The sequence below is a fragment of the Bubalus bubalis genome, chromosome 12 (genome assembly GCF_019923935.1).
Source record: "Bubalus bubalis isolate 160015118507 breed Murrah chromosome 12, NDDB_SH_1, whole genome shotgun sequence".
NCBI lineage: Eukaryota > Metazoa > Chordata > Mammalia > Artiodactyla > Bovidae > Bubalus > Bubalus bubalis.
This window is the reverse complement of record NC_059168.1, coordinates 25,668,993-25,694,082: the sequence shown is the minus strand read 5'-3', so window position 1 is coordinate 25,694,082 and position 25,090 is coordinate 25,668,993. Positions and strand designations below refer to the sequence as shown.

Genomic DNA, 25,090 nt, shown 5'->3' with positions numbered 1-25,090 from the left:
TGAAAAGTAGTAAAAAAATAATTTATACAAAAAGCAAAACCTATCTACCCATACATATATACTTAAATAGCTAACCAAGGGGCAAGCACAAAAATATTAACAGCGGTATCTCTAGGTAATAGAGTTATATATGACTTTTATTATTCTCTTGCTCTGGTCTGTATTCTATTTTATATCTTAATTTTTTTAATTAAGTATAACTTCAATATTTTTTTTAAATGTCATACAAAAAAGGAGAAGGGGGGAAAGGCCCAGCCCTTGAAGAATTTACGATCTAGGAGAAGACATTACATACATATATATATATATATATATTTAAACAGTAATCTATAATACAGCATCGCTAATACACTGTAATAATGCTTTTTTAAATATAACCAATGGACGGAATGATTACTGATGCAGGAGTCAGGAAAGAATCTATGCGAGGGATGTTGCTTGGGCTGGACTGTGAAGTCCACAGGTAGGAAGAATGCAGAAAGATCTGGATTGCCAGGTGAAGGATAATGCAAAGGCAGGGTTGTTCAAAGAATGAGGAGAGTTTATTCATTCGTTGTACACTGGAGACAGGATGTATAAAATGAAGCGGAGAAAGAGGAGGCCACTGGAGCCAGATTATGAAGGGCCCCTGATAGACACGAAGCTTACGTTTCAGAACCCCGCTCAGGCACAGGTCCCCTCCAAATCCCTGGGACAGGCCCTGTGAGCTGCCATAGTCATACGACATGCTCATTTGTTGTTTTAAAATTTGTAAAAGTAATAAATTTTGTATTCTTTTTCTTAGTATTCATTGCACAAGTTTCAAGTCCCACAAAACCTAGATCCACTTCCGAGAGTCTAGGGTAAGAAATTTCTATTTTATCCTGTGACTGACAGGGAGTCAGTAAGCAAAGATTAAAAGAACCATTCATTGAAGAGTAAACACAAGTGACTAAAACCCTCCTGAAAATAAATCTGACTGTAATAATTAAGGAAATGTATACAAAATCAATAGTGAAGTACTACTTTTTACCTGAAAAGAAATTAACAGATGAATTACACTGAATATTGTTGAAGATATGGAAAATTCCAGAAGTGGACACAATGAAATTCACTGGACTTGCACACAAAAGTTAGGTTCAAAGATGTCTATTGTAGTGGTATTATGGGAAAGGTAATTGGAAAAACCTAAACGTGTAGCAGTTGATATTAATGCAACCAGTATTAATGTTTTGAAGACTGCTAAAGGCTATAGGGGAAATTTATAGTTTTTAAAAAGTATATGCACACTGTAATGTTAGTAATGTGAAAAACTGTGAGTGTATAAATATACACATATATACATTTATATATAGATTATAGAAACTGAAAGGATATACATCAAAATAGTAATAGTTGTTTTTCTATTTCATACTTTTTGTATTTTTCAAATGTCTATATTGAATATGTATTATACTTACAATCAGGAAAACAACATCATTCAAAATTGTGTGTTTATGTATCAACACATACCTGCAGTGGTCCTGGTTGATTCTGTGGCTGTCTCCATCTTGTCTGTTTAATGAGCTGACAGCAAATTTCATTCTGTAGCTCAGGATGTGTCAGACAGATTTGCAAAGCACTCTGGGCTAGAGATATGTGGTAATCAATTGCGGGAGAGTCGACTGCCGCATTTATAAAAAGTTGGCAGGTCTGAATTAAATGAAAAAAATAGATATACTCAGGGTGAGAAAGGATAAGATTTATTCTGCATGAATTATATTGATTCTCTTACTAGCAAAAGTTTTTGTTTAAAAGGATGGAAAAGATATATTGTGATAACATTAATCAAAAGAAATCGGGAGTGGTGACATTAATATCAGACAAAGTAGATTTCCGGGCAAGGAATTCTGCCAGAGATAAAGAGCATCATTTTATAATGATAAAGGGGTCAGCTCAGCTAGAAGAGGTAACAATTCTAAATGTTTTAATAATATAGCTTCAAAATACATGATGCAACAAGTTATAGGACTGTAAGGAGAAATAGACAAAATTCACAATTAAAGTGAGAGACTGCAAAACCCCCTTGTCAACATCTGAGAGAACAAGCAGGTAGAAAAATCAGTATGGATTTAAAAAACCTAAACAATACTATCAATCAACCTGACCTAATTTGTAGAATAGTCCACCTCTGAGCAGAATATGCATTCTTTTTAAGGGCATATGGAACATTAATAGCCCCTAGAGTCTACTGGAATACAAACTTCATAAAGACAAGATATTTTCTTGTTTATGTTTATACTCTCTACACAGAACAGAGTTCAACCCCTTCTCATCTTTATTTTTTTCTAGTAATATCAATTGGCATCTTTAAGAACTAGTTTACTGAGGAAAGTATTTTGGCAAATAGTAGCCTAAATAACTTAAAGGTAATGTAAATACATACTGTTTTTCCTCCAAAGAGATTAAATTTTAGAGTAGATTACTAGGAAAAGGTTATAGCATAATCTTTCCTAAATATTTTCCAAAGTAGGATATTAATACTTATCATTCTTCATTTTAACAGTTCATTGTAATAAAACTGTGAAATTTCATTTTGATCTTGACTAGAGAACTCTTGCTTGAGGAAGTTTGGGATGGATTGCCTAAAGGCATGTTAAGCAGCTTCAATACTCATAAAATGTTCTATGAATTCTAAAAAATACATGCATGCTAATTTAACAACCCCAAATTACTGTTATAAATGTATCAAATAACTTCAGTTATGGTGTTTTACATGTCTATTTGTTTCAATGAATTAAATACATTGGGCTTATTAGTGACATTGAAATCTGAGAGTAAAATGAAGTGCTGGGAGTGAAATCTTTTGTGAGGGCTATTTAAAAATCTTAGTCTTTTTTTTCTTATAAGAAATGTCAGAAAACAAAAAAAGTACTGCTTGTGACAGGATATAGTTGGATCTTGGTTTTTTATACACTCTGACAATCTCTACCTTGTAGTTGGAATGTTTAGATCATTTAAATTGAATATTAATTATTAGTATGTTGTTGTTGTTGCTTAGTCTCTAGGTCACGTCCAATTCTTTTGTGATCTCATAGACTGTAGCCTGCCAGGCTCCTTTCTCCATGGGATTTCCCAGGCAAGAATACTGGAGTAGGGTTGCCATTTCCTTCTTCAGGGGATCTTCCCGACCCAGGGATCAAACCCGTGTCTCCTGCTTGGCAGGCAAATTCTTTACCACTGACCCACCTGGGAAGCCAATTATTAGTATGGTCAGGAATAAATCTCTCTTAGTCATGATTAGCATTCTTTTTTTTAAATTTATTTTTAATTGAAGGATAATTGCTTTACAATATTGTGTTGATTTCTGCCATACATCAACATGCATCAGTGGTAAGTATACATATGTCCGAGGATTAGTATTCCTTTAACATGATGTTGGAGTCTGTTGACTAATATTTGATTAGTTTTTGTATGAAGTGCTCTGTTTTCTATAATATTTTCTGGGGTTTGCTATAAAAATAATACTTACTTCACAAAGAGAATCTAGTGACATGATGACTGAGAATTGCTTCAAAATAACCTAGTCTTGGGGAGCAATAGGGATAGGAAGAATAAAACAAAGCTGGTCATAGGTTGACAACTGTGGAGCTGGATGGTGAGCATCTTATACTTTATAATATTCTCTTTACTCTTACATATTTTGATATATACATAAGCTTTGAGCTTTACCCAAAACAAAGTAAAAGAAAAAAAATTTACAAAATTTCTTTCTTTCCTGTATTTTGGGACACCTTGAACAGCACTGAGATTATCTACATTTACAAAGTTTGGTAAATTCCCCTGTTTAAATTTTTATTCACCTGTGTAATTGGTTTTGGCCATTTATATTTTGTTATATAGTTGATCACTTCATCCAGATTTCAAATATATTTGTATAAAGTCTGTCTTACTTTGGGTATTTGTGTATTCTACAGGTGGAGTTTTAAAAACACTCCATGATGGTATTTTTAAAACATGAACAAAAGTAGAGAGGATAGTATAATGTACCCATTACCTAGTGTCAAAAGCTGTCAACAAGCATTTTGCCATACGTGTTTCATTCAATCTCTGTACTCACTTTTGTCTGTACTATTTTAATGTATATCATGTTATTTTACTAATACTTCAGTAGGGCTCTTCAACTGACAAAGATTTTTCCACATAAGCATCATGTCATCATCATCCACTTCCCAAATTAACAATTCCCTAGTATTATCTAGTAAACAAATAATTTTTTGAGATGGGAGGAATATAGGCAAGAAAAAGAGAAAGATAAAAACTGAAGACTCTAAGAGATTAAAGGGAAAATGAAGTATCAAGGTGCCAGCACAGAGTCAAGACAAAAATCCATAGAAGATACATTATATTCTGAGACTGAAATAATGGAGGAAGAAACAGATGAAACAATGTCTCTTGGGATGAGAGATTCGAGGTGATCATTTCTGATGCCCTCTAATTTTTCCAATGAAGTTAAATTTGTTCTGAGGAGCATTACTTGAGTAGAGAGTTTGAGGGGATGTGACCAAAGACAAGCAAAGAGAGACAGTTGGCCCTGAGGAATGAAGACCATAGAGTTACACAGGCTCCAGTCCCCACAGATATTTGATGCTCTCTAGCATGACACATGCAATTAATACAGAAGCAGGCAAGACCACAGCAGTGATCTTGGTACGAGTTTGGCTGAAGAATGCATGGGACCATAGATCCCAAGGAACTATAATGCTCTTTCTTGATCTCAAAGAAAATAAATTACTCAAAAAAAGGTCTTAGTGAGGATGAGAAATGGAAGAGTAAGAAAGTAAGAGAGCTCATGGGCTAAGAGATTATGGTTAAAGAAAGATATATTAGGATTTAAGATTTTAGAAGTGGTGTACTTATGAGGCATGTTGGGGTCAAGGTACGGACATGGAGAATGAAAAGGTAAAGCAGGGTAGACAGCAAGCTTATTGACATTGAGAAGGTCAGGAATCTTAAGGCCATGGCATTGGTGAGCAAAGTGAAAGCAAAGTCATTTAGTGTAATGGCAAAGTTTAAGGCAGAGAGAAAGAATGTGAGTTAGGAGCCAAAATCCTTAAGGAAATTTGAGGAGTTACCAGAAGGTGACTGATGACAGAGATAATGGAAAGTGAAAGTGTTACGAAAGTGAAAGTTTTAGTCACTCAGTCATGTCGGACTCTTTGTGACCCCATGGACTGTAGCCTATCAGGCTCCACTGTCCATGGGATTCTCCAGGCAAGAATACTGGAGTGGGTTGCCATGCCCTTCTCCAGGGGACAGTGGGGCGGGGGTAAAGAATGATATAACTGGCAAGTTTCAAGTGATCAGGGACTTAATAGAGGTTGAGTAATAAGAATTTGAGCTAATTATATTAGCACTGGAGAAGAGGAACAGTGTTGACTCCTCTCCCAATAGTGAGGTATGGTGATGTCAGAAATCTCTCCATCTGAGAAGCTGAAGAGAAAATGACTCTGATATTAAGTCTTTCACATGGTCCAAACTATAGTTTATCATAGAAATTTCAAATCCTCACACAGAAAGCATATTAAATTCATCTAACTTTATTTCAGTATATTTTCTTTGTCATTGTCATATTTTGAATTTTCTTGTATAACCTATATTTTTATTTTTTCCTATTAAAATGCTTAATGATATATGTGCTGTGCTAAGTCACTTCAGTCATGTCTGACTCTTTGCGACACCATGGACTGTATGTAGCCCGCCAGGCTCCTCTGTCCATGGGATTCTCCAGGCAAGAATACTGGACTGGGCTGCCATGCCCTTCTCCAGGGGTTCTTCCCAACCCAGGGCTCGAACCCATGTCTCTTGCATCTCCTGCATTGGCAGGCAGCTTCTTTACCACTAGCACCATTTGGGAAGCCCCGGCAAACGTTAACTTCAAGTTTGTTGATAATGCCACATAAAATTTTACCTTAAATAATTTAATTGCTTCTGTCTGTAGAGCTTCTGAAGGTAGTGTTGTCAGAGGGGAAATGATTCCTTCTTTGCTGTGACACAAAGTAGGGTGTCTCCATATCTGAGAGGCTAAGTACAAAATGAAATGTAAATAAGAAACAGAAAGAATTACTTACTTGGGCCTCACATTAAATTAGCCCTTTAGAAATTAGCTCATTCAGGCCTGGCTCACAATTTAAGTCATAAAAGTCATGAAAAAACCTCTGATAATATTATTTCAGTTTCTAGGCCATTGGGATTCTCATATTTCTCTTTAGGATAAATTAAAGTTAGACGAGGTTGGTATAAATATTCTAGGCCAGAACAAGTCTATCAGGACATTGGTTATGTTGCTTAAATGTGCTAAAGATTGGTGACCTCGGTAGGCAGATGACTGTACATGAAAGGGAGCTGGGGGCAAGTTGCAGAGAAGAAACTAGAGAAGGAGAAGATAGAAAGATAAAGAAGAACTTGAAGTCATTCCTAAAATCAACATTTATTGAATTCCTATGCCAGATCACAAATAAAATGTGATCTCTATTAAGTAGAGCAGAGTTTAGAATCTAGGCTATCAATGGGGAAACTTCAGCCATTTAAAAAAAAAATTCAGTGCAAAGCAACAAATGCTATGAAAGGGTTAAATGGTAAAGTGCATTGGGACATAATTTTAGTATTTATTAGGCACCTTTCATGAGCCATTTGCTGAGTTGGGATGGGTTGGATGGGGGACCTCCTAAAGTAGATAGGATTTCGTTAGATTGGTGGGGAATGTGAAGGAGGCAGGGCAGTCCAGGCAGAGGGAGTAACGTGAGCAAAGGCAGAGAGGTGAGACAGGATACGGCATGTTGATGAATGATGGTGCCCCTGTAGCTGAAGAACCACAGTGAGAATCCTAGCCCATGACAAGCAAAGCCAGAATAGGAATCCACAAAATGAAATCCCCCAAAAGAAAACTCTACTAGGCAAAGGGGGTTAGGGCCCATTTCATAAACTATAAAGACTTATACATTATAAACTTACAAGGTTCCCCTTCGATATTTAGCAACTTGCAAACAAGTTGTTCAAATTCAGATCCAACATTCACATTGTTACTTCCAGCTGCGACAGTCAGGTGATAAAGCCAAGTGTCCTTAAAAATTAAAACATATTAATAGAGATGTTACCAAGATACAGTTTTTGATGACTTAAGGAAAAAACAACTTGAATAGACAGTAGAAAACTTTGACACTGGAAAAAAAAAAAACTCTTAATTTTTAGATAAAACTAAAAGCCACTTAGGCTCATTTGAATTGTGCTCATAGTGCCTTTTTCCCATTGTTCACATTTTTATTATTTTCTTGGAAAAGCATAAGAAAACTAAGAAAGTAATATGACATTAAGAGGCTAGAATAAATATAACTAACAGTCTTTTAAGGAATACAACAAATTCTATCAAATTTAAAATCTGATTCCTCATACATACAAATAACACATAAAAAATACTTAAGAAGTCCAGAAAATTTAAAGAAGGAAACAAAACCCAGAAGGAACATACCTCAACACAATAAAGGTCATCTAAGAAAAATTAATAGCTAGTATCATACTCAATGATGAAAAACTGAAAACTTGTCCTGTAAGATCTGTAACAAGGCAAGGATGCCCACTCTTGCCACTTTTATTTACCATACCGCTGGAAGCCCTAGCCACAGCAATAGAGCAAGAAAAAGAAATAAAAGGCATCCAAATTGGAAAGGCAGAAGTAAAATTATCTCTGTTTGCAAATGACACTATCTTACTTGTTGAAAATCCTAAAGACTCCATAAAAACACTGTTAGAACTAATAAATTCAGCAAAGTTGCAGGACACAAAATCAACATACAAAAATTAATTGTGTTCATATACACTGCTGCTGCTGCTACTAAGTTGCATCAGTCGTGTCTGACTCTGTGCGACCCCATGGACAGCAGCCCACCAGGCTCCCTGGTCCCTGGGATTCTCCAGGCAAGAACACTGGAGTGGGTTGCCATTTCCTTCTCCAATGCGTGAAAGTGAAGTCGCTCAGTTGTGTCCGACTCCTAGCGACCCCATGGACTGCAGCCTACCAGGCTCCTCCGTCCATGGGATTTGCCAGGCAAGAGTTCATATACACTAACAATGAATTATCTGAAAAGAAAATTAAGAAAACAATCCCAAAATAATGGCCAAAATAAAAAAAAAAGAATAAAATACTTAGAAATAAACTTAACCAGGAAGGCAAAAGCTTCATACAACAAAAACAATAAAATACTAATGAAAGAAACTAAAGTTGACACAAGTAAATGGAAAGACATCCAGTCATGGGCTGGAAGAATTAATATTAAAAATGTCCATGCTACCGAAAGCAACCAATAAAGGTTCAAAGTAATCTCTATCAAAATCCCAATTTTAAAAAACAGAAACAGAAAAAACAATCTTAAAATTCATCTGAAACCACAACAAGTCCCAAATAGCCAAATCAATTTTGAGCAAGAAGAACAAAGCTGAGGAGATCATACTTCCTAATTCAAAATATATTACCAAGCTACAATAATAAAAATAGTATGGTACTGCAATAAAAACAGACAGTAAGTTCATTAATGGGCCTAATTATTGTCCTATTAGGCTAATGGGACAGAATAGAGTCTAGAAATAAATTCATGCATATATGGTCAACAGATTTTTGATAAGGTTGCCAGAATACAGTAGGCAAAGGATAGTCTCTTCAATTAATGGTACTGGGAAAACTGGGTATCCATATGCAAAACAAAGAAATTGGACCCTGATCTCACACAACACACAATATCAACTCCAAAAGGAATAAAAACTTAAATACTAGACCTGAAATCATAAAACACCTGGAAGAAAACACTGAGAAAAAACTTCTTGACATAAGATTGGTCTTTCTTATGACATCAAAAGTACAGGCAACAAAAGCAAAAATAGCTATGCAGAATTATATCAAATCAGTAAACTTCTGCACAACAAAGGAAATCATCAATAAAATAAAAAATTAACTTACTGAATGGGAGAAAATATTTGCAAATCATATTTCTTATAAGGGGTTAATATTGAAAATATACAAAAAGCGCATACCATTCAATGGCAAAAAGACAAACAATCCAATTAAAAAATGGGAAGAGGATCATTTGTCCAAAGAAGACATATAGACGGCCAACAGGTACACGAAAAGGAGCTCAACATCACTAATCATCAGGGAAATGCAACTGAAAATCACAATGAATTATCATCTTACAAAAAAAAGAAAAAAGCCAAGAAATAACAAACGTTGGTGAGGATATAGAGAAAAGGGAGCCCTGTATACTGCTGGTGGGAATGTAAATTGGTGCAGCCACTATGGAAAAACAGTATGGAGGTTCCTCAAAATTTAAAAATAGATCTATTATATGATTCAGCAATTCTACTTCTGGGTATTTATCTGAAGGAAGCTTTGCAATATAAATTTATATAAAACAGTAACTCAGAAAGATATACGCACCCCCATGATCATCACAGCATTATTTACAGTAGCTAAGACATGGAAGCAACCTGTGTCCATCAATGGATGAATGGGTAAAGAAAATATGGTATACACATACAATGGAATGTAATGGAGCCCTAAAAAGGAGGAAATCCTGCCATTTGTGACAACACAGAAGAATCTGGAGGACATTATGCTAAGTGAAACAAGCCAGACACAGAAAGACAATTATCATATAATACCACTTATATGATGGATCTAAAATCATCAAACTCACAGGAGTGGAGAGTGGAATGGCGGTTACCAAGGGTTAGACGGAAGGGGAAATAGGGTGATATTCATCAAAGGGTACAAGTTGTAGTTGTACAAAATGAGTAAGTCCTAGAGATCTATTGTTTAGCATCACGGTTTATGGTTAACAATACTGTATTACATACTTAAAACTTGCTAAGAGGGTAGATCTTATGTTAAATAGTTGTTATCACACACACAAAAGTAATAATTAAAAAAGAGGACAAGAGGAAAAGTGATGGATAGGTTTATGGCACAGGTTATGGTGATGGTTTCATGAGTACATAATTATTCCAAAACATCAAATTGTATACATTAATTTTGTATAACTTTTTATATGCAGGAAACAAAGAAAAAAAAACCCATTTTCTGCTCCCCAAATACAGTAGTTTTTATCTTTCTATTAAAATATATATGTATATTTTCACATAGTTGAGATTATATTAAGATTACATTAATATGCTCCTTATAATATATTAGTAAAATTCAGAAATTATAACAATCTATTTTTAATATAAAAAATATAAAGCTTGCAGGATATTTTATCATACGCATACATTTAATTAATCAATTTTTTATTGTTGGCCATTTAGACGGTTACTAAATTCACACTGATAAAAAAATACTATAAAATCTGGGACTTTCCTGGTGGTGCAGTGATCTTGCCTTGCAATGCAGGGGACTTGGTATTGGATCCCTGGTTGGGGAACTAAGATTCCGCACGTCGAGAGGCCACTGAGACTGTATACCACAACTAGAGAGAAGCCTGTATGCCACAATGAAAGATCCTACGTGTGGAAACTAAGACCTAACACAGCCAAAAATAATAAATAAAATTTTTAAAAAATACCATGAAATCTAACATCTGTTAAGTAAAAAAGGGTGTATATTTTCTGAGTTTGAAATATATTAAAATAAAATTATTTTTAAAAGAATACTATGTCTAACAAATGTATATGTCTTTGATTGTACTTGCTGTGCTGTGCTACGTCGCTTCAGTTGTGTCCAACTCTGTGTGAACATACAGACTGCAGCCCTCCAGGTTCCCCTGTCCATGGGATTCTCCAGACAAGAATATTGGAGTGGGTTGTCATGGCCTCCTCCAGGGAATCTTTCCAACCCAGAGAACGAACCTGTGTCTCTTATGTCTAACCTGCATTGGAAGGAAGGCTCTTTACCACCAGAGCCACTTGGGAACCCCTTGATTGTACCTACTTATGCTCATTTGAAAATTATTACCAATACTTAATCATATTAGTCTAACTCATTCTAAATCAACCAGTTAGTCCTTACATACCTTTTCATGCTTGGATCCAATTAGGAGGTAAGTTGGGCCTTGGTCTTTGGGGTGGATCACAATAGTGTAATGTGTGGATAACAGACTTCGCCCACTGGCTTCATAATCTTCATCTGAATCACAGGATCTGTCAACCTCTTCAACTTTAGCCTCCCAGAGTTTGATCTGACCTAAAGGAAACTAAAGTAAATATTAGTAATTGTAAGGACGGAACTTCCTGAATCTTTTCCTGCTAAAATTTTTCATAGTCCTTTTCATTCTTGGCTTTATTAACCATATCTGTTTTTAAATGAATGCCTAAAGGTAACTGGATTATCTACACAGTTAACATGCCAACTGTGGTATAAGAGAACAATCTGAATACTAGACATTTAGTTTTTGTGGGAAAAGCAAGAAGCCACTTCTGTACAGTGGTTCAAATTATTCAATTTGACCAAAATGATCCACTACCTAGTCAAGCAATTAGGTTATTCAGTCAAAATATTCATTTGACTTTTAACCCTCCAACAAAATTGATTTAATTTTGGATTTGGATTGGATTGGATTAATTTAATATTGGATTAAAAGGATAAGTGTAGACATAGTCCCAATACTATCAATAAAAAAGTAAAAAAGTCAGACAGCTAGTGTGAAGAAGTATGATTAACTATCACTGTAAATCCCAATAAATGAAAAAATGTTTTGAGGCTATTTTTATATATGAAGAGTGAAAACGTGAAAGTCACTCAGTCATGTGCCACTCTTTATAACTCCATGGACTATACGGTCCATGGCATTCTCCAGGCAAGAATACTGGAGTGGGTAGCCATTCCCTTCTCCAGGGCATCTTCCCAACCCAGGACTGAAGCAGGGTCTCCCTCACTGTGGGTAGATTCTTTACCAGCTGAGCTACCAGGGAAGCCCCCTATATGTATATGTTGTTTAGTCACTAAGTCATGTCCGATTCTTATGTGACCCCAGGGACTGTAGCCCACCTGTCCATGGGAATATTCCTCTGTCCATGGGAATATCTCAGGCAAGAATACTGGAGTGGGTTGCCATTTCCTTCTCTAGGGATCATTTCCCAACCCAGGGGTCAAACCTGTGTTTCCTGCTATGGCATGCAAATTCTTTACCACTGAGCCACCAGGGATATATGTACATGTATATATAAAATAAATCACAAAAAAATGCCATGATTTCTTCCATCTTAATTTAACGGTAAGAAAAAAAATCTTAAAAATAATTTACATTAAATTTTACCTACTCTTTTACTGACAAAAACAATTATTTGCTATGTTTTAAAACTTTTGCTTTAATTAAGTACACTTATTCCAGGAACATACACAGTCTGCTTGAGATTTGTAGCTTTTAAACTATCTTACCTAGATATCTTATCTAAAATGCAATATTATCTGCCTAATACTTGATTAATAGGAAAAAATTAACTTAATTACATGTGTTCTATTTTATAAGAAAAACTTCTTTCCCCATTAAATTCATAACAATTATTTTCTGAGTAGTTACTATGTGCAAAGTACTATTCTGGGTACTGAATGAAGAAAATTTCCTTCTGAAGGAAAAATGTAAAATTTAACTTATCTATATTTTCATAAAAAGAAAGGTAGTAAAACAAAAATAATAGGGCAGCAAATTCACCCTATTTATTTTAATAAGTAAATAAATAAATAATAAATAAAATAATAATAATAAAATAATAAATAAATAAATAATAAATAAAAAGCAAGCTTTAAAAAGTCAGATAAAGAAAACTAATTCTATTATGATAATACGTGACAATACTATCCTAATTGTGTCTTCTAGGCATATCTAATCATATGATAATCAAGGTTCCATCCACCGCAATATTTAAGGATGGTTATTCCTTTTGAGAGTCCCTTGGACTGCAAGGAGATCAAACCAGTCAGTCCTAAAGGAAATCAACCCTGAATATTCACTGGAAAGACTGATGCTGAAACAGAAGCTCCAATCCTTTGGTCTTTTCATTGGAAAAGACCCTGATGCTGGGAAAGATTGAAGGCAAAAGGAGAAGGGGGTGGCAGAGGATGAGATAGTCAGATAGTGTTACCAACTCAATGGACATGAATTTGATCTAATTTCAAAGGAGAAAGTGGAGGACAGAGGAGTCTGGCGTGGTGCAGTCCATGGAGTCACAAAGAGTCAGACATGACTCAGTGAATAAACAACAACATTCCTTTCACCAAAGGATCACCGTGACTCCATAAACAGTGAATAGACCTCGCGTTTTTAAATATTTTGACTGAATTTTTAAAAAGACACTGATCGAGATAAAGACAAATTGTTTCTGAAACATGTATTGCACAAAATGAAGTTAGCCTATACTGATTCACAAGCATTCTAATACTTTTCCACTAATTATAATGGATTTCTGCTCATCTATTTATTTTCTTCTGACTTGTTCCTTCTATGATCAGTGTTATCCATTTTTATTAAATAATAAAAATTGTTATTAGTAGTGGTAGTAAGAACATTTAAATTTTACTCTCGGTAAATTTTAAATTACTTTTCTATTTATAAAACACACACTTATAGAAACTTGGTAAAAACTGAAAGGCACCCAAAGAAGGCGGGGCTTTCCTGGTGCCTCAGATGGTAAGTCTGCTTGCAACGCAGGAGACCCGGGTTCAATCCCTGGGTTGGGAACATCCCCTGGAGAAGGAAATGGCAACCCACTCCAGTATTCTTGCCTGGAGAATCCCAAGGACAGAGGAGCCTGGCAGGCTACAGTTCATGGCGTGGCAAAGAGTAGGACACAACTGAGGGACTGACACTTTCACTTTTCACCCCCAAAAGGAAAAAAAAGGTCATCCATAATTCTACCACCACTCAACATTTCGGTACAGTTCTTTCTGACTTTTCTGCTATGTGTGTTTTAAACAGATGTGCTAGACTGAGGATTATAAACTCAGCATCCCAATCAAATCTTCCTGTAATTGCAGAAAAGAAGCTGGGCACTATATTCGTCAGAATTAGAGCTTGCCTGAGAGAATTTGCATGTAATGTGGAAGGTGAGGGTGTCAGAGGAGTAACTGTTCTTCTGAGACAGCTGCAGTCAGATGCCTGGGCCACTGGGAGCGTCACAGAGGCTTCTCAACTGCTGAGGACCAGCTGCCTCTGTGCTTTGGGCTCAGACTGCTGGTCCTGCCTTCTTGGACCTTCAGTGGCAGCTTCTTCCCCAACCTCTACCACCCTGACTTTCTAAAAGTTATGTATGTCCCTAATTCTATGTTAAAATTGTTATAAATGGAATACACGGAGCGGCTGTGGTTTTCCTGATTGATAACTGAGTTAGGGTTATATTGGGATATACAATTTTGTCATGTGCTTATTCCTGTATTATTTTAATGAGCATGTTCCCACACTGCTTCAGAGACAACACTCTCAAAGCTTCACTGTGTTAATTTCCATCCCATGAGCAATACTGAGAATAAGGAAATGCCTTTTAAATATGGCTCGTCAGGGACCTCCCTGGCAGTCCAGTGGTTAAGACTGTGCACTCCCAATGCAGACGATGTGGGTTCCATCCCTGGTCAGGGGACTATGATCCCACATGCTGCATGAAGTGACCAATAAATAAATAAATACGGCTAGTCAGAACCAAGAGTACAGGCTGCAAAAATAGAACAGAGAAATACTAACTGACCTATGTGGTCAGTGGACCAAGAAGTCTGGTCTCATTAATACAGTAATCACTCACAGGCTGCTATTCTGTGAAGCAGGCATCATTGTTTTATGCAAATACTCTTGATCCAATGATAATTAGGCATACATTTCACCTTTGGAAGACATCTTTTTCCTCTGAAAATGAAGGTAACTCAAGTTCTTTGGGGAAGAGATTAATTAAAAATGAACCAATGGGACATAAATAGGTAGATGGATGGATAGATAAATGGTGTCTAGGAATTCAAGGGCCTGGGACAGGACTGGATTCTTTTTTCTCTTCAGCTTCTTTCCTAGCTTGATGCTCCCATCATTCAAACTTATCTATTCTGTCAGGCCTGAAAAATATGAGAAACTGATGGCTGAGAGTGGGGTAGAGGAAGATTTTTCTAGGTCTTAGAAGAAGCATTAATTAAAAGTTGCTAAGGCTTATAATTAAGAATCAAGATCCCTGTAGGCCTATGATTACCTTAGTAATAAATTTTATGCAAAATTTCAACATCAAAAATTCTAAAATTTGGGCTAGCAATAGAACAGTGAAAGGAAAAACTTGAAGCCATAATCAACAAAAAATTCCTCTAATCAGCATATTAAAAACATATACATACCTTATCTTCTTGACTACGAAAATAATATAATGTTTTTCCTATAAGTTTACACCAGACTCTCTTGGAGTAACCATGTTTTACCTGAAATCATATTTCAAAAAATTATAAATGTAGCGCAGAACTCTGACACCTTAAAATATGGCATATACACTCTTATTTGAAGCTATTTGAACAGCTATCCAGTTTGCTCAAGTTATTGCTCAAGTTATAGGTGACATTTCAACCAGACTATCTGAATGCTCTTTGCAATTCACCTGTTAGTCTAGTAGCATGGCATGTTTGCTCTCATGCTCACCACTCAACATTTAATGAGTGTTTACTAGATGTCAAACATTACACCTAAGACTAAGGATTAAAAAATGCCAATTTCACAAGTAAGTATTTTTCACAGTTTCCATATTACATAGATTTCCAATAATCCTGTGGCTCTCCAGGTTAACATATAATGTTAGAAACAAGAAGACTGAAACCTAAGAATTCTAGTGATTTCCAAAATACAAAAGTTTCATTCATTCAAAACACTTGATGCCTTCTCCAGAAGCATACACACAAAATAATAAAAACAACATTAAAAGCTACTATTATATATTGAGTACTTCCTATATGTCAGGAACTATCTTTCGTGACTGGGATGGAATCTGAATCTGGTTCTTGATTCTAGTCGGGGACTGGTCTAGGTACTGGGGGGGCGGATATGAGCAAGACAGTTTCCTTCCTTAAGGAGCTCACTGCCTCATGAGGCAGACAGACAACCAAACCAGCAGTGTGCTACGTATCTTCATTAGGAATACAAAGTTTGCACACTTAGATGTGTTTTGTGTGTGTGGGTAATTTACACACACATTCTACACATTTACACATAAATTCGTACTGAATATTACAGGTTTTTCACTGTTCAGTGGCTTTAGTAAGATCCTCACTATTGGGTTTCGCAGGTGGTGCTATGGTAAAGAACCTGTCTGGCAATGCAAGATCCTCACTGAGTTCCTCCTGCCCCAGTTCTGTCCAGGTTCAGGCACTGAAGATCTCTGTCAGACAGTCCCAGCTATACCCTCAAGTTTAGAAAAACACCAAGAACCCCATTCCCTCCAGTGGATAAGATCTGTAATGGGTTCTGTTGCCCCAGACCTAGAATGTGGTGTGCCTGGTTGAGCTTGCCCAATACTTCCACTACCCGGGCAGCCCCGCCAATCTTTGCCTTGAGGCTTGACCCTCTCTCCTTTGATAGTTAGAGTGGACTTCAACCTGGAGAGACCCACCACCGGGAAACCAAGACGCTGGCTCGTAAAACCAAAGCCCAACATTCCGCTGTCATGCTTGCCCATGGTCATAAACATGAAGAAGAAAAATAAAGCAGGAAAAGAGAAAGAAGTGCTTGGTGAAGCAGGGGATGTGTTTTACAATTTAAAATACGGTGGTCAGGAAGGCGTCACCAACACCGAAGAGTCAAGCCCCAGAGGAGGGAGGTGAGCTATGCAGTCACCTGAGAGAACACTCTGGGCAAGGACACAGCAAGCCCCTAGGTCCTGAGACGGTGTGTGCCCATGTGTCCGAGACTGAGCGAGTAAGGGGAGACGTCACTGGGGGAGGGGCAGCATGTGGGGCTGAGAAGCACACGTGTTTTGCGGGGACCTTGTAATGACAACATATAAACAGAGAAGAATGGATTTTGCAGTGGGCAAGTCACAACAGCAGAAAGGGCCTGGGTTCTGAGGTCAAATGGACCAAGGTTTAGATTCCAGTTCTGCCACATACTGGATAGATGATGCCCTCAGGCAACTGACTTGACCTCCCAACTTCTTTCCTTAACGTGGGATGACTGTACACCTCAGCGGGCTGTTGTATGACCAAAGGAGAATATGTAAATAAAGGATACTAGTAGTTACTCAATAAACACTTCCTTCCTTGCTATGCCTAAGGAGAAGTAAAACACATGTTTCATTTAAACCCACAAATGCAGCCAGTCTTTGGGCTTTCCAAAGCATGGTTTAAGCAAACAAATAACTTCACCATCTAACAGTCTGATGGATTTAAAATGTTGCTTGAGGAGAAACAACAACAAAAAATGTTTCATTTGGCAAGAAATGCTTCGGTTTAATTAAATTTAGAAACATGTACTTACAGAAAAATATACTGGAAGTTTTAAATAGTTTGTGTTATACAGTTTACTTTTTTCTTCTTTTAAACAAACTCCAGAAAGGAGTCTCACTAAAATTGAAGCATAATGCATCTGGCTATAAAGAGTATACTTTGGAAATGATTTATCTTTAAATAGAGCAATGTGTGCCTTTGAGGAACTACAAATTAACGAGGACCTCTGCCAAGTCACTGTAAAAGCTGTGTTTTAAAAACATAGTCTATCTTTTTAGGTAAAACTGATATGTTAAGATTTCTCCCAACTTTGACTTATTCTGAAAAAAAAAATCATAATAAATTACACTAGAAGAATTTGCACAAAGATTTAAAGACAATTTCAAACTTCAAGGCTTTGGTGAACCAAAAAGCTGAAAGAATAACTCTTTTTTTTTACCTTGCATCCATAACAAAGGTATTTGTATTGGTTCTGTCTGAAACTTTGATGACAAATAGTGTATTGTTTCCTGATTGGCCTCTGTCATCACACAAAACACAAGCTCCCATGGTCTTCTCTCCTCTACTATATTTTCATGCCTATAACCTTCTCCCCTACAAATCCTGTCACCTGTCTCGCTGACTTCATCATCCAGGGGAAACTCTTATGATAATAGCTAGCATTTTGGATGTCTGTATGATGTGCCAGGCACTGTAGCACTTTACACACTTAAATAATTTAATCTTCCCAGTACCCTGTGAGATTGGCACTAATATTATTCCCACTTTACAGAAAAGGACACTAAGGCACAGAGGTGCTAAGTAATCTATTCAAGGTCCCACACGCAGCAAATTTTAGAGCCAGGATGTGCACTGGTGTGCAGTCTGGCTCCTGAACTCTTGCCAGAGGCTCTATGCTGCACTACCTCCCTACAATCTTAACTCACAGTACCTTGTTCTTTTCCTTTCGAAAAACCTTTGCTGTCCCTCCATTTTTTGCTACTCATCCCCTTGGCCACAACCTCTGTCCTTTTTCCTTCATTGGGAATGGCTCCTCTTCTGAAATTTACATTCTACTTCCTGATCTCAACCTTCCCCCAGTTCCCTCTTTCCTTATTCATGCCACTCTTTTCTTTGACCTCAGTGCCTCTCCTGACACCATGTTCCCTTCCCAGCTCCATTCTTTCTCATGTGCCAGGAAGCAGGGACAGTCCTCCAAATTCAGCACTGCTCTTACTCATCTCCCCATTACCCCTGAACACACCACAGTGCACTTTCTGCATCTGACACTGCAGATCACTCCCTCCCTGTTGAACACTCCACTCCTGGCCTCCATGACTTACTTTGCAGGGTCTCTTCATGTATCTCCTTTACGTGTTCTCAAATTTGGGAGACCTAGTGTCCTATTAACAATCCCCTGCTCTTCTCACTCTACACATTTTCCTGGATGATTTCTTTCACTGTCATGGAGTCGACCATCACATCCACAATGATAATTCCCCAAATCCTTCCTTCCAACCGAGACTTTGCCTCTGATGGAGATTGTGTTGCCACGGCCTGCTGGACTTCTTAATTTAGGTGTCTTCACAAGCTGTAAAACTGATAAGTCCCAAAAGAAGCTTTTGATCATCCTAAACAGCTCCTCTTTTCGGAGGTCTCTATCATCTGGCACCATCTTTCACCCAGCTATCCTTCTCTCTCCCACTTCCTAGTTGCTGGCTTCAGTCTAACTGAAGAGTTTTACCTCCTAACATTATTTAGATTCACCCTCTGGTCTCTCTCCCAATGACCAGTTCAGAGTTTCATCCTCTTCAGGAAAACCATCTCCAGAGTCTCATCCTCTTCAGGAAAACCACCTCCACTTACTGTTCTTAGAAACTCCAGCTTGCTTCCCACAAATTCATCTTCCTCTCAGCAGAGCAATCTGTTAACAACTTGAACACAGCCATGCCCCTGTTACAAACCCTGAGGGGTTCCATATCACCTTTAGGATGAAGACCGAAGTCCTTAACAAGACCAAAAAAGTCCTCCACGATCGGGATCTCCAACTCTTTCTTCAGAGGACTTGCTCTTTACATAGGTGACCACGCTGTGAGACACTGTCTTTTGTCCACACTGTCTTCCAGCCCGGAATACCTTCCTTTGCCCATTTCCAAAATTAAATCCTACTTCTCCATGGAGACTCATTGCAGGCAAACCTTCTCTGAGAAGTTGTTCCTGACTCCACAGTCTAAATTATTCGGCTTTTCTGTGCACCTTATGATGCATGTCAATAATAGCACTTTATGTATTAATATATAATTATAAATATGTTTATATTATTTTCTTTCCCACTAGATATGAGGCTCTCTGGGGAATGGGGTAGCAGTCTATTCATCTAAATACCTCAGCTCCTTGCTTGACATGGGGTAACTGTTCAATACATGTTTTTAAAAATAAGTGAACTTCTATATAGGAAATGTTCTTCCAAAGCATTAAAAGTTGCAAGACTGCCTATCCAGAATCAAATTAGTCAAGTTCTTAATATCTGCCTACATATTTCTGTACTTAATAATAACAGTATGACAACTTGAAAATGTCTCCTCCCCTCCAAAATATTCAAACACTGCTCTGCCGTATCTGGGATTGTAGCCTGAATGTGAGCTCAGAACAAGTCACTCGGAAAGAGTTTTTCTCATATAAGGCTTTGCAGGTGAAAATATGGGGGTGGACAACCCTTCACAAATGGTAGGAAGGAAATCTAATGAGCATCCTGTCTATAAATCCTAGTGGTTTAGTCATCTGATAATCACAGCAACTTGCACTCATTTAAAATGCAGTTGTAAAATGGGAAGCAGGGAACAGTAGAGATGTAACAGGAGTGAAAATTGACAAGGCATGCTGATAATTAAAAATAAGCAAAAAAAAACAAAAACACTGAATGTGAAAGAAATTATAAACCCTTAGCCATGAGATCATATTAAAGCCTAAGGATCTGATATACACAGTCCTTGAAACAGTAGGACAACTAGTTATTATGAACTGGAATAAGAATGTGATTTAAAGTGGCACTGGGTTCATTGGAAAACATATATTAGCACAATACCAGGGAGTTCTCAAGCCCATGAGTAAAAGAAAAAACATTTTCATGGTGATAGAATGATCCAGAAAAACACATAGTGCATCTCTTTGTTGAATGCATTGGTGAAATTTTTCTCTTACTTTTAGAATGGTTGGTCGATCTTTGTAAATATTACTGAAGAGCACCCACCCATATTCCCACATTAATATTAAGTATAAATTACAGGGTGGTATAGCTCACCATAGTTAAATTTCTCACCTTTTACATAAATAAAGCACATGGAGTAATGCATGATGATGCAAAGATTACTTTCGTGTGCAGTATTTTATGTGTAAATATTTTATTGTATTGTTAAATTTTTAAAAATAATATTTATTTTAGCATAAATCAATATTTACTCATTCTAAAAAAGTTGGAAAATAATTCACCTATGTATGTTTGAGGTTGACAGACTTGTAAAATTTTTTAAAAAAGAAAGCCAGACTTTATATTATAAAGTTAGAAAACAGAAATAAGCAAAAATGAAGTAAAAACCACACAGAGATATCCAGTATACCTTAATATATTTCCTAGTCAGACATTTTTCTACAAATGTTTACCAAAAGTGGGATAACTATGTAATACTCTACACTTATTTTATCACCTAACAACACATCATAATCTATTTCTAAAACATTAAACATTCTTTTGCACATTGAAAATGACAGCACAGTAAAGCGTTACCTGATTATGTAAATATTTAAAACTATCCCCTACTCTATATCTAAGATGATCTCAGTTTTTCTGTATTATAAACCATGGAGTACAAGTAATATTTCTGCAGCAACGGAAATGTTCTATATCTTGAAAGAGTGACAGCAAATATCTACCCAAACTGATCCAATCTTGTACTTAAAACCTGCATTTCAATGCATGCTAATTATTATCTCTCTTTTTTTTTTAATCAGAAAGAGGATGCTGTGATAGACATTTTCATACACAAATGTTTTGCAAATTAAGATAATTTCCTAAGCATAAATTTCTTAGACTGAAACTGCTGGATCAAAGTCTAAATATATATCGTCTTAAAACATGTAATATTTATTCATTTATTTGTTCATTCAAAAATATTTACTGAGTAAAATACTTTGGCCAAGACATTGCCAAACTGCCTTCTAAGTAAACTCAGTAGCAAATTTCTTAATTTGTGTCAATACTGTATTTCATACTTTTAAAAAAGGTCCTCCCATGATCAGATTTTTAAAAATATTCATTACTTCTTGCTTTTTAAGAAAATTATTAATGATAGTAGAACATTTTCTTATATGTGGATTGATCATTTGTATTTCTATCCCTACCTCTCTCTCATTGTGTCCTTTGTTCCTTCCCCTCATTGGTATTTACCCTTTACTTCCTGATTAGAAAAAGCTTGTATTTAAGTTTCAAATACATTTTCAAAGCTTCTCATTGGTCTTTTAAAAATTCTGCTTAGAAAAGTTCTGATAGTAAGAACATTTACATTTTTATGCAGAATAGTCAAATTTGTCATGTTTCATCTTTATGGTTTTTGTCTTTGATATCATACTTAAAACACTTTTTCCCACTGCATAACAACATAAATTATATTTTTATATACATATATACACACATATATTCTGTGATGCCCACTTTTCATGATTGCAGGGCTAATTCTGTCACTGCCTGGGACGCTGCTACTGTATATAGAGTTCCCACCTTGGTGAGCAATCCCTTCACCGTTGGTTTGCCCTCAGGTTGCAGGAAAAGGGGGTTGGCAGCTTGTACTCGAAGAACGTTTTGTAACACTTTAATCCATTCCTCCAATATATTGGGGGAATCTGCAGTCAGATAGTATGTGTGTTTTTCAGTGGTCAACTAGAACGGGATAAGAAAGAGATAGAAAAGGAAACTGCAGATTTTAGAATAATTATCATTTCCTTGTCCATTCTTCAAATATCACTACCTAATATGGAAACAAATATGCTGCAACTTGAATCCTAGGTTCCAAATAAATGAGTCTATAAATCATGTAGCATATTTTAACCACTTTGTGAGAAAGACAATTAACTTTTTGTGGAAATAATTTTTTCACTTCCATTTACTTTAAAACTCTTTATAGTATTATGCTTTGGGGTCATGATTTTTTAATCTTGTTTTCTCATTAGATTTTCCTTTTCTCCCTTAAATGTGCTATGGGTTCCTAGTTGTTGAAATGAGGAGCAGAATAATTTCAGAGTTTCAGAAGCCTACAAATGATTCTTTTTTAAAATAGATGTTTATTTTTTTAATTTATTTTTTAATTGGAGGAAAACTGCTTCAATGTTGTGCTGGTTTCTGCCATACAACAATGCAAATCAGCCATAAACATACTGATTCTCCTTTGTACATTTTGGGGCAGTCCTCAGGTATTAGCCACTGAAAACAATGAAAACGTACTTTTCTAATAAAATGTTGTATTTCACCCTCCAAAAGAGGAAGATAAGAAAATAACAATTATGGAAGGCATTTCCGATATAAGTCATTTGAATTTTAAGTCACCTATCCAAACTATTTCAATAGCTTGTTTTGTTTTTAAAATTTGGCAGAGGTTTCCAGCAAGACTGGCATTATGTGTGTGTGAAATGGTCAGCAGCCCCCTCTGTGGTGTGACTTCGTGGGAACTAGGACAGCCCCTCTGCTCCCTAATATCCTTCCCACTTAGGTGTTAGAGCATCTGAAGTTCACAGAACTGACATTTTCTGGTTCTGTATTAAACTGCAAACACATCTGAATTCAATAGTACACTAAAATCTGGGTATCTTATTGGGAAATAATTTATCAAATAACCTTCCGCTAAAATAGCTTGACAGCTTGAGAACTGAGAATGGCTGGGAGGGTTAGGAGTGGGGAACAAACAGTGTAAGGGATCAAGGGCAAAGAAAATACAGTGGAGACTTACTTAACATAAACTCAGGTTATAACATAGTTTTAACTAAGAAGTCCCAGGGTTTCACACATTTTAGGGGCATCAAACTGATCACCAAATGGAATAAAAAAATACTGAATACTCAGTCTTTATTCTATTAGCTTACATAATTGACAACTGAGTTTTACATGATATAAAAAAGAAAAAAAATACCTGAACTGTTTGCTTGTTATCCCCTCTTAAAATGCTGCAGGATGCACTAAGTTCAATATGGCCCTGTGGTTTTCTGATTACATCACTCTGTATGAAGGGAAGAAAACCAAAGTGATTACCTGTAATAGTCATAATAAGAAATGATTTGTCTCATTAATTGCATTACATGGAAGAAAATCAGCCAGGTGTCTGATTTATAGATTGAGGAATTCAGTTCTAAATAACAAGCAATTTCCACTCACCGGAGATTTGTAGTAAAGTAATTCACCACCTTTAAGAACAAACCATCTCCGCTTCCAAGTCTTGACTTTACCACTCATTTTTAATAAGTAGCCAGATTTTTCCAGTGGTTCCTAATTAAAGAGATTTAAAAAATATTTAAGTTCCCTTTGGAGACTCTAACAGATTGATTAATTAAAAAAAAAAACACAAAAACCTTGAATCAGTGTTTACATTTTTCCCATTATCACTGGAAGATGAGCAAGTTTTCAGAAGCTTCTGCTCTGGCTGTGAGTACTCCAAGTCTGTGGAGTAAGCATCTGGGGGAATAGCATAATCACTTTCAGAAGCCACAGAAGACAGAGACACACCTAGGTCAAAAGAAATACATCAAGTCAATATTTAGTAATTGGACGGTCCAAATGCTGGTTGTCAGTTTTCCTAAGAAATACATCCATATCCCAAATCACCACCTTTCCTAGACTGGATGTATTCCATGCCTTTGACCATGAAGTACCTTTAAGGCAGAAAACAGAACTAAAGGGTTAAGGACTATCATGCAAATCTCCAAGGAAGTCAAAGAAACATAAATAATATTTTGGTATGATTGTAAGTATAGCTATTTTCACATATATAAAATGTATGTAATAGTCTAATAACATTTATTAAGAATTAAAAATATGTGTATTTACATATTGACATGTAGGCAAATCACTGAGTTGGGAAGATCCCCTGGAGGAGGAAATGGCAACCCACTCCAGTATTCTTGCCTGAAAAATCCCATGGACAGAGGAGCCTGGTGGGCTACAGTCCATGGGATCGCGGAGTCGGACGTGACTGAAGCACCTGAGCACGCAGAGCACATGCATATGTAGGCAAACAAATGCTGAACCTTAATTTTTCAAGATTTGCATGATCATACTTTAATACACTTAGTTTTTGTAATCATTTTAAAGTAATATCACATTAAAAGAACACAGGAGTCCAATACTACTAGTGTATAGGTTTTGAAAATCTTTCATAAAAGAGAAGCAATAAAAAAGATATAAACAGACTATTTCATTTGCCAGCAGCTATAATACAAAATTCAAATGAACATTTTTTGCAATCATTCACTTGCCATTTTAGAAAACAACTTGCAAGTTGCAAGTCACACTGGAAAGTCACTACAATTGGAGATTTTGAAAATATTAAATAAAATCAAGAACTTAAGTCATTATTCATTATAGTATCTGGCAATTTTTAAAGTGTCTATTAACATTTAAGGGCCATGTTAGGATAATTTCACTATATTATTATTCTAATTTATTTGACTAAGCCA

The 25,090-nt window shown here is 36.3% G+C and overlaps 1 protein-coding gene across 7 annotated transcripts in view; it reads right to left on the bottom strand.

The window, feature by feature from the left end:
* Nucleotides 1–25,090, bottom strand: part of PLEKHH2 (pleckstrin homology, MyTH4 and FERM domain containing H2) — a 104,305-nt gene that overhangs the window by 31,914 nt on the left and 47,301 nt on the right. For 6 of the 7 annotated variants that reach the window (XM_006056802.4, XM_044925865.2, XM_025260942.3 and 3 more), the window contains 9 exons: nucleotides 24,004–24,140; nucleotides 23,793–23,903; nucleotides 23,551–23,637; nucleotides 22,149–22,307; nucleotides 15,305–15,385; nucleotides 11,016–11,195; nucleotides 6,973–7,081; nucleotides 5,930–6,042; nucleotides 1,492–1,671 (listed from right to left, as the gene is read on the bottom strand). In XM_006056802.4, the coding sequence (XP_006056864.2) occupies nucleotides 1,492–1,671; nucleotides 5,930–6,042; nucleotides 6,973–7,081; nucleotides 11,016–11,195; nucleotides 15,305–15,385; nucleotides 22,149–22,307; nucleotides 23,551–23,637; nucleotides 23,793–23,903; nucleotides 24,004–24,140 (1,157 nt within the window). The remainder of the gene's footprint in view (nucleotides 1–1,491; nucleotides 1,672–5,929; nucleotides 6,043–6,972; nucleotides 7,082–11,015; nucleotides 11,196–15,304; nucleotides 15,386–22,148; nucleotides 22,308–23,550; nucleotides 23,638–23,792; nucleotides 23,904–24,003; nucleotides 24,141–25,090) is intronic. The other variant, XM_044925864.2, reaches the window with a different exon arrangement.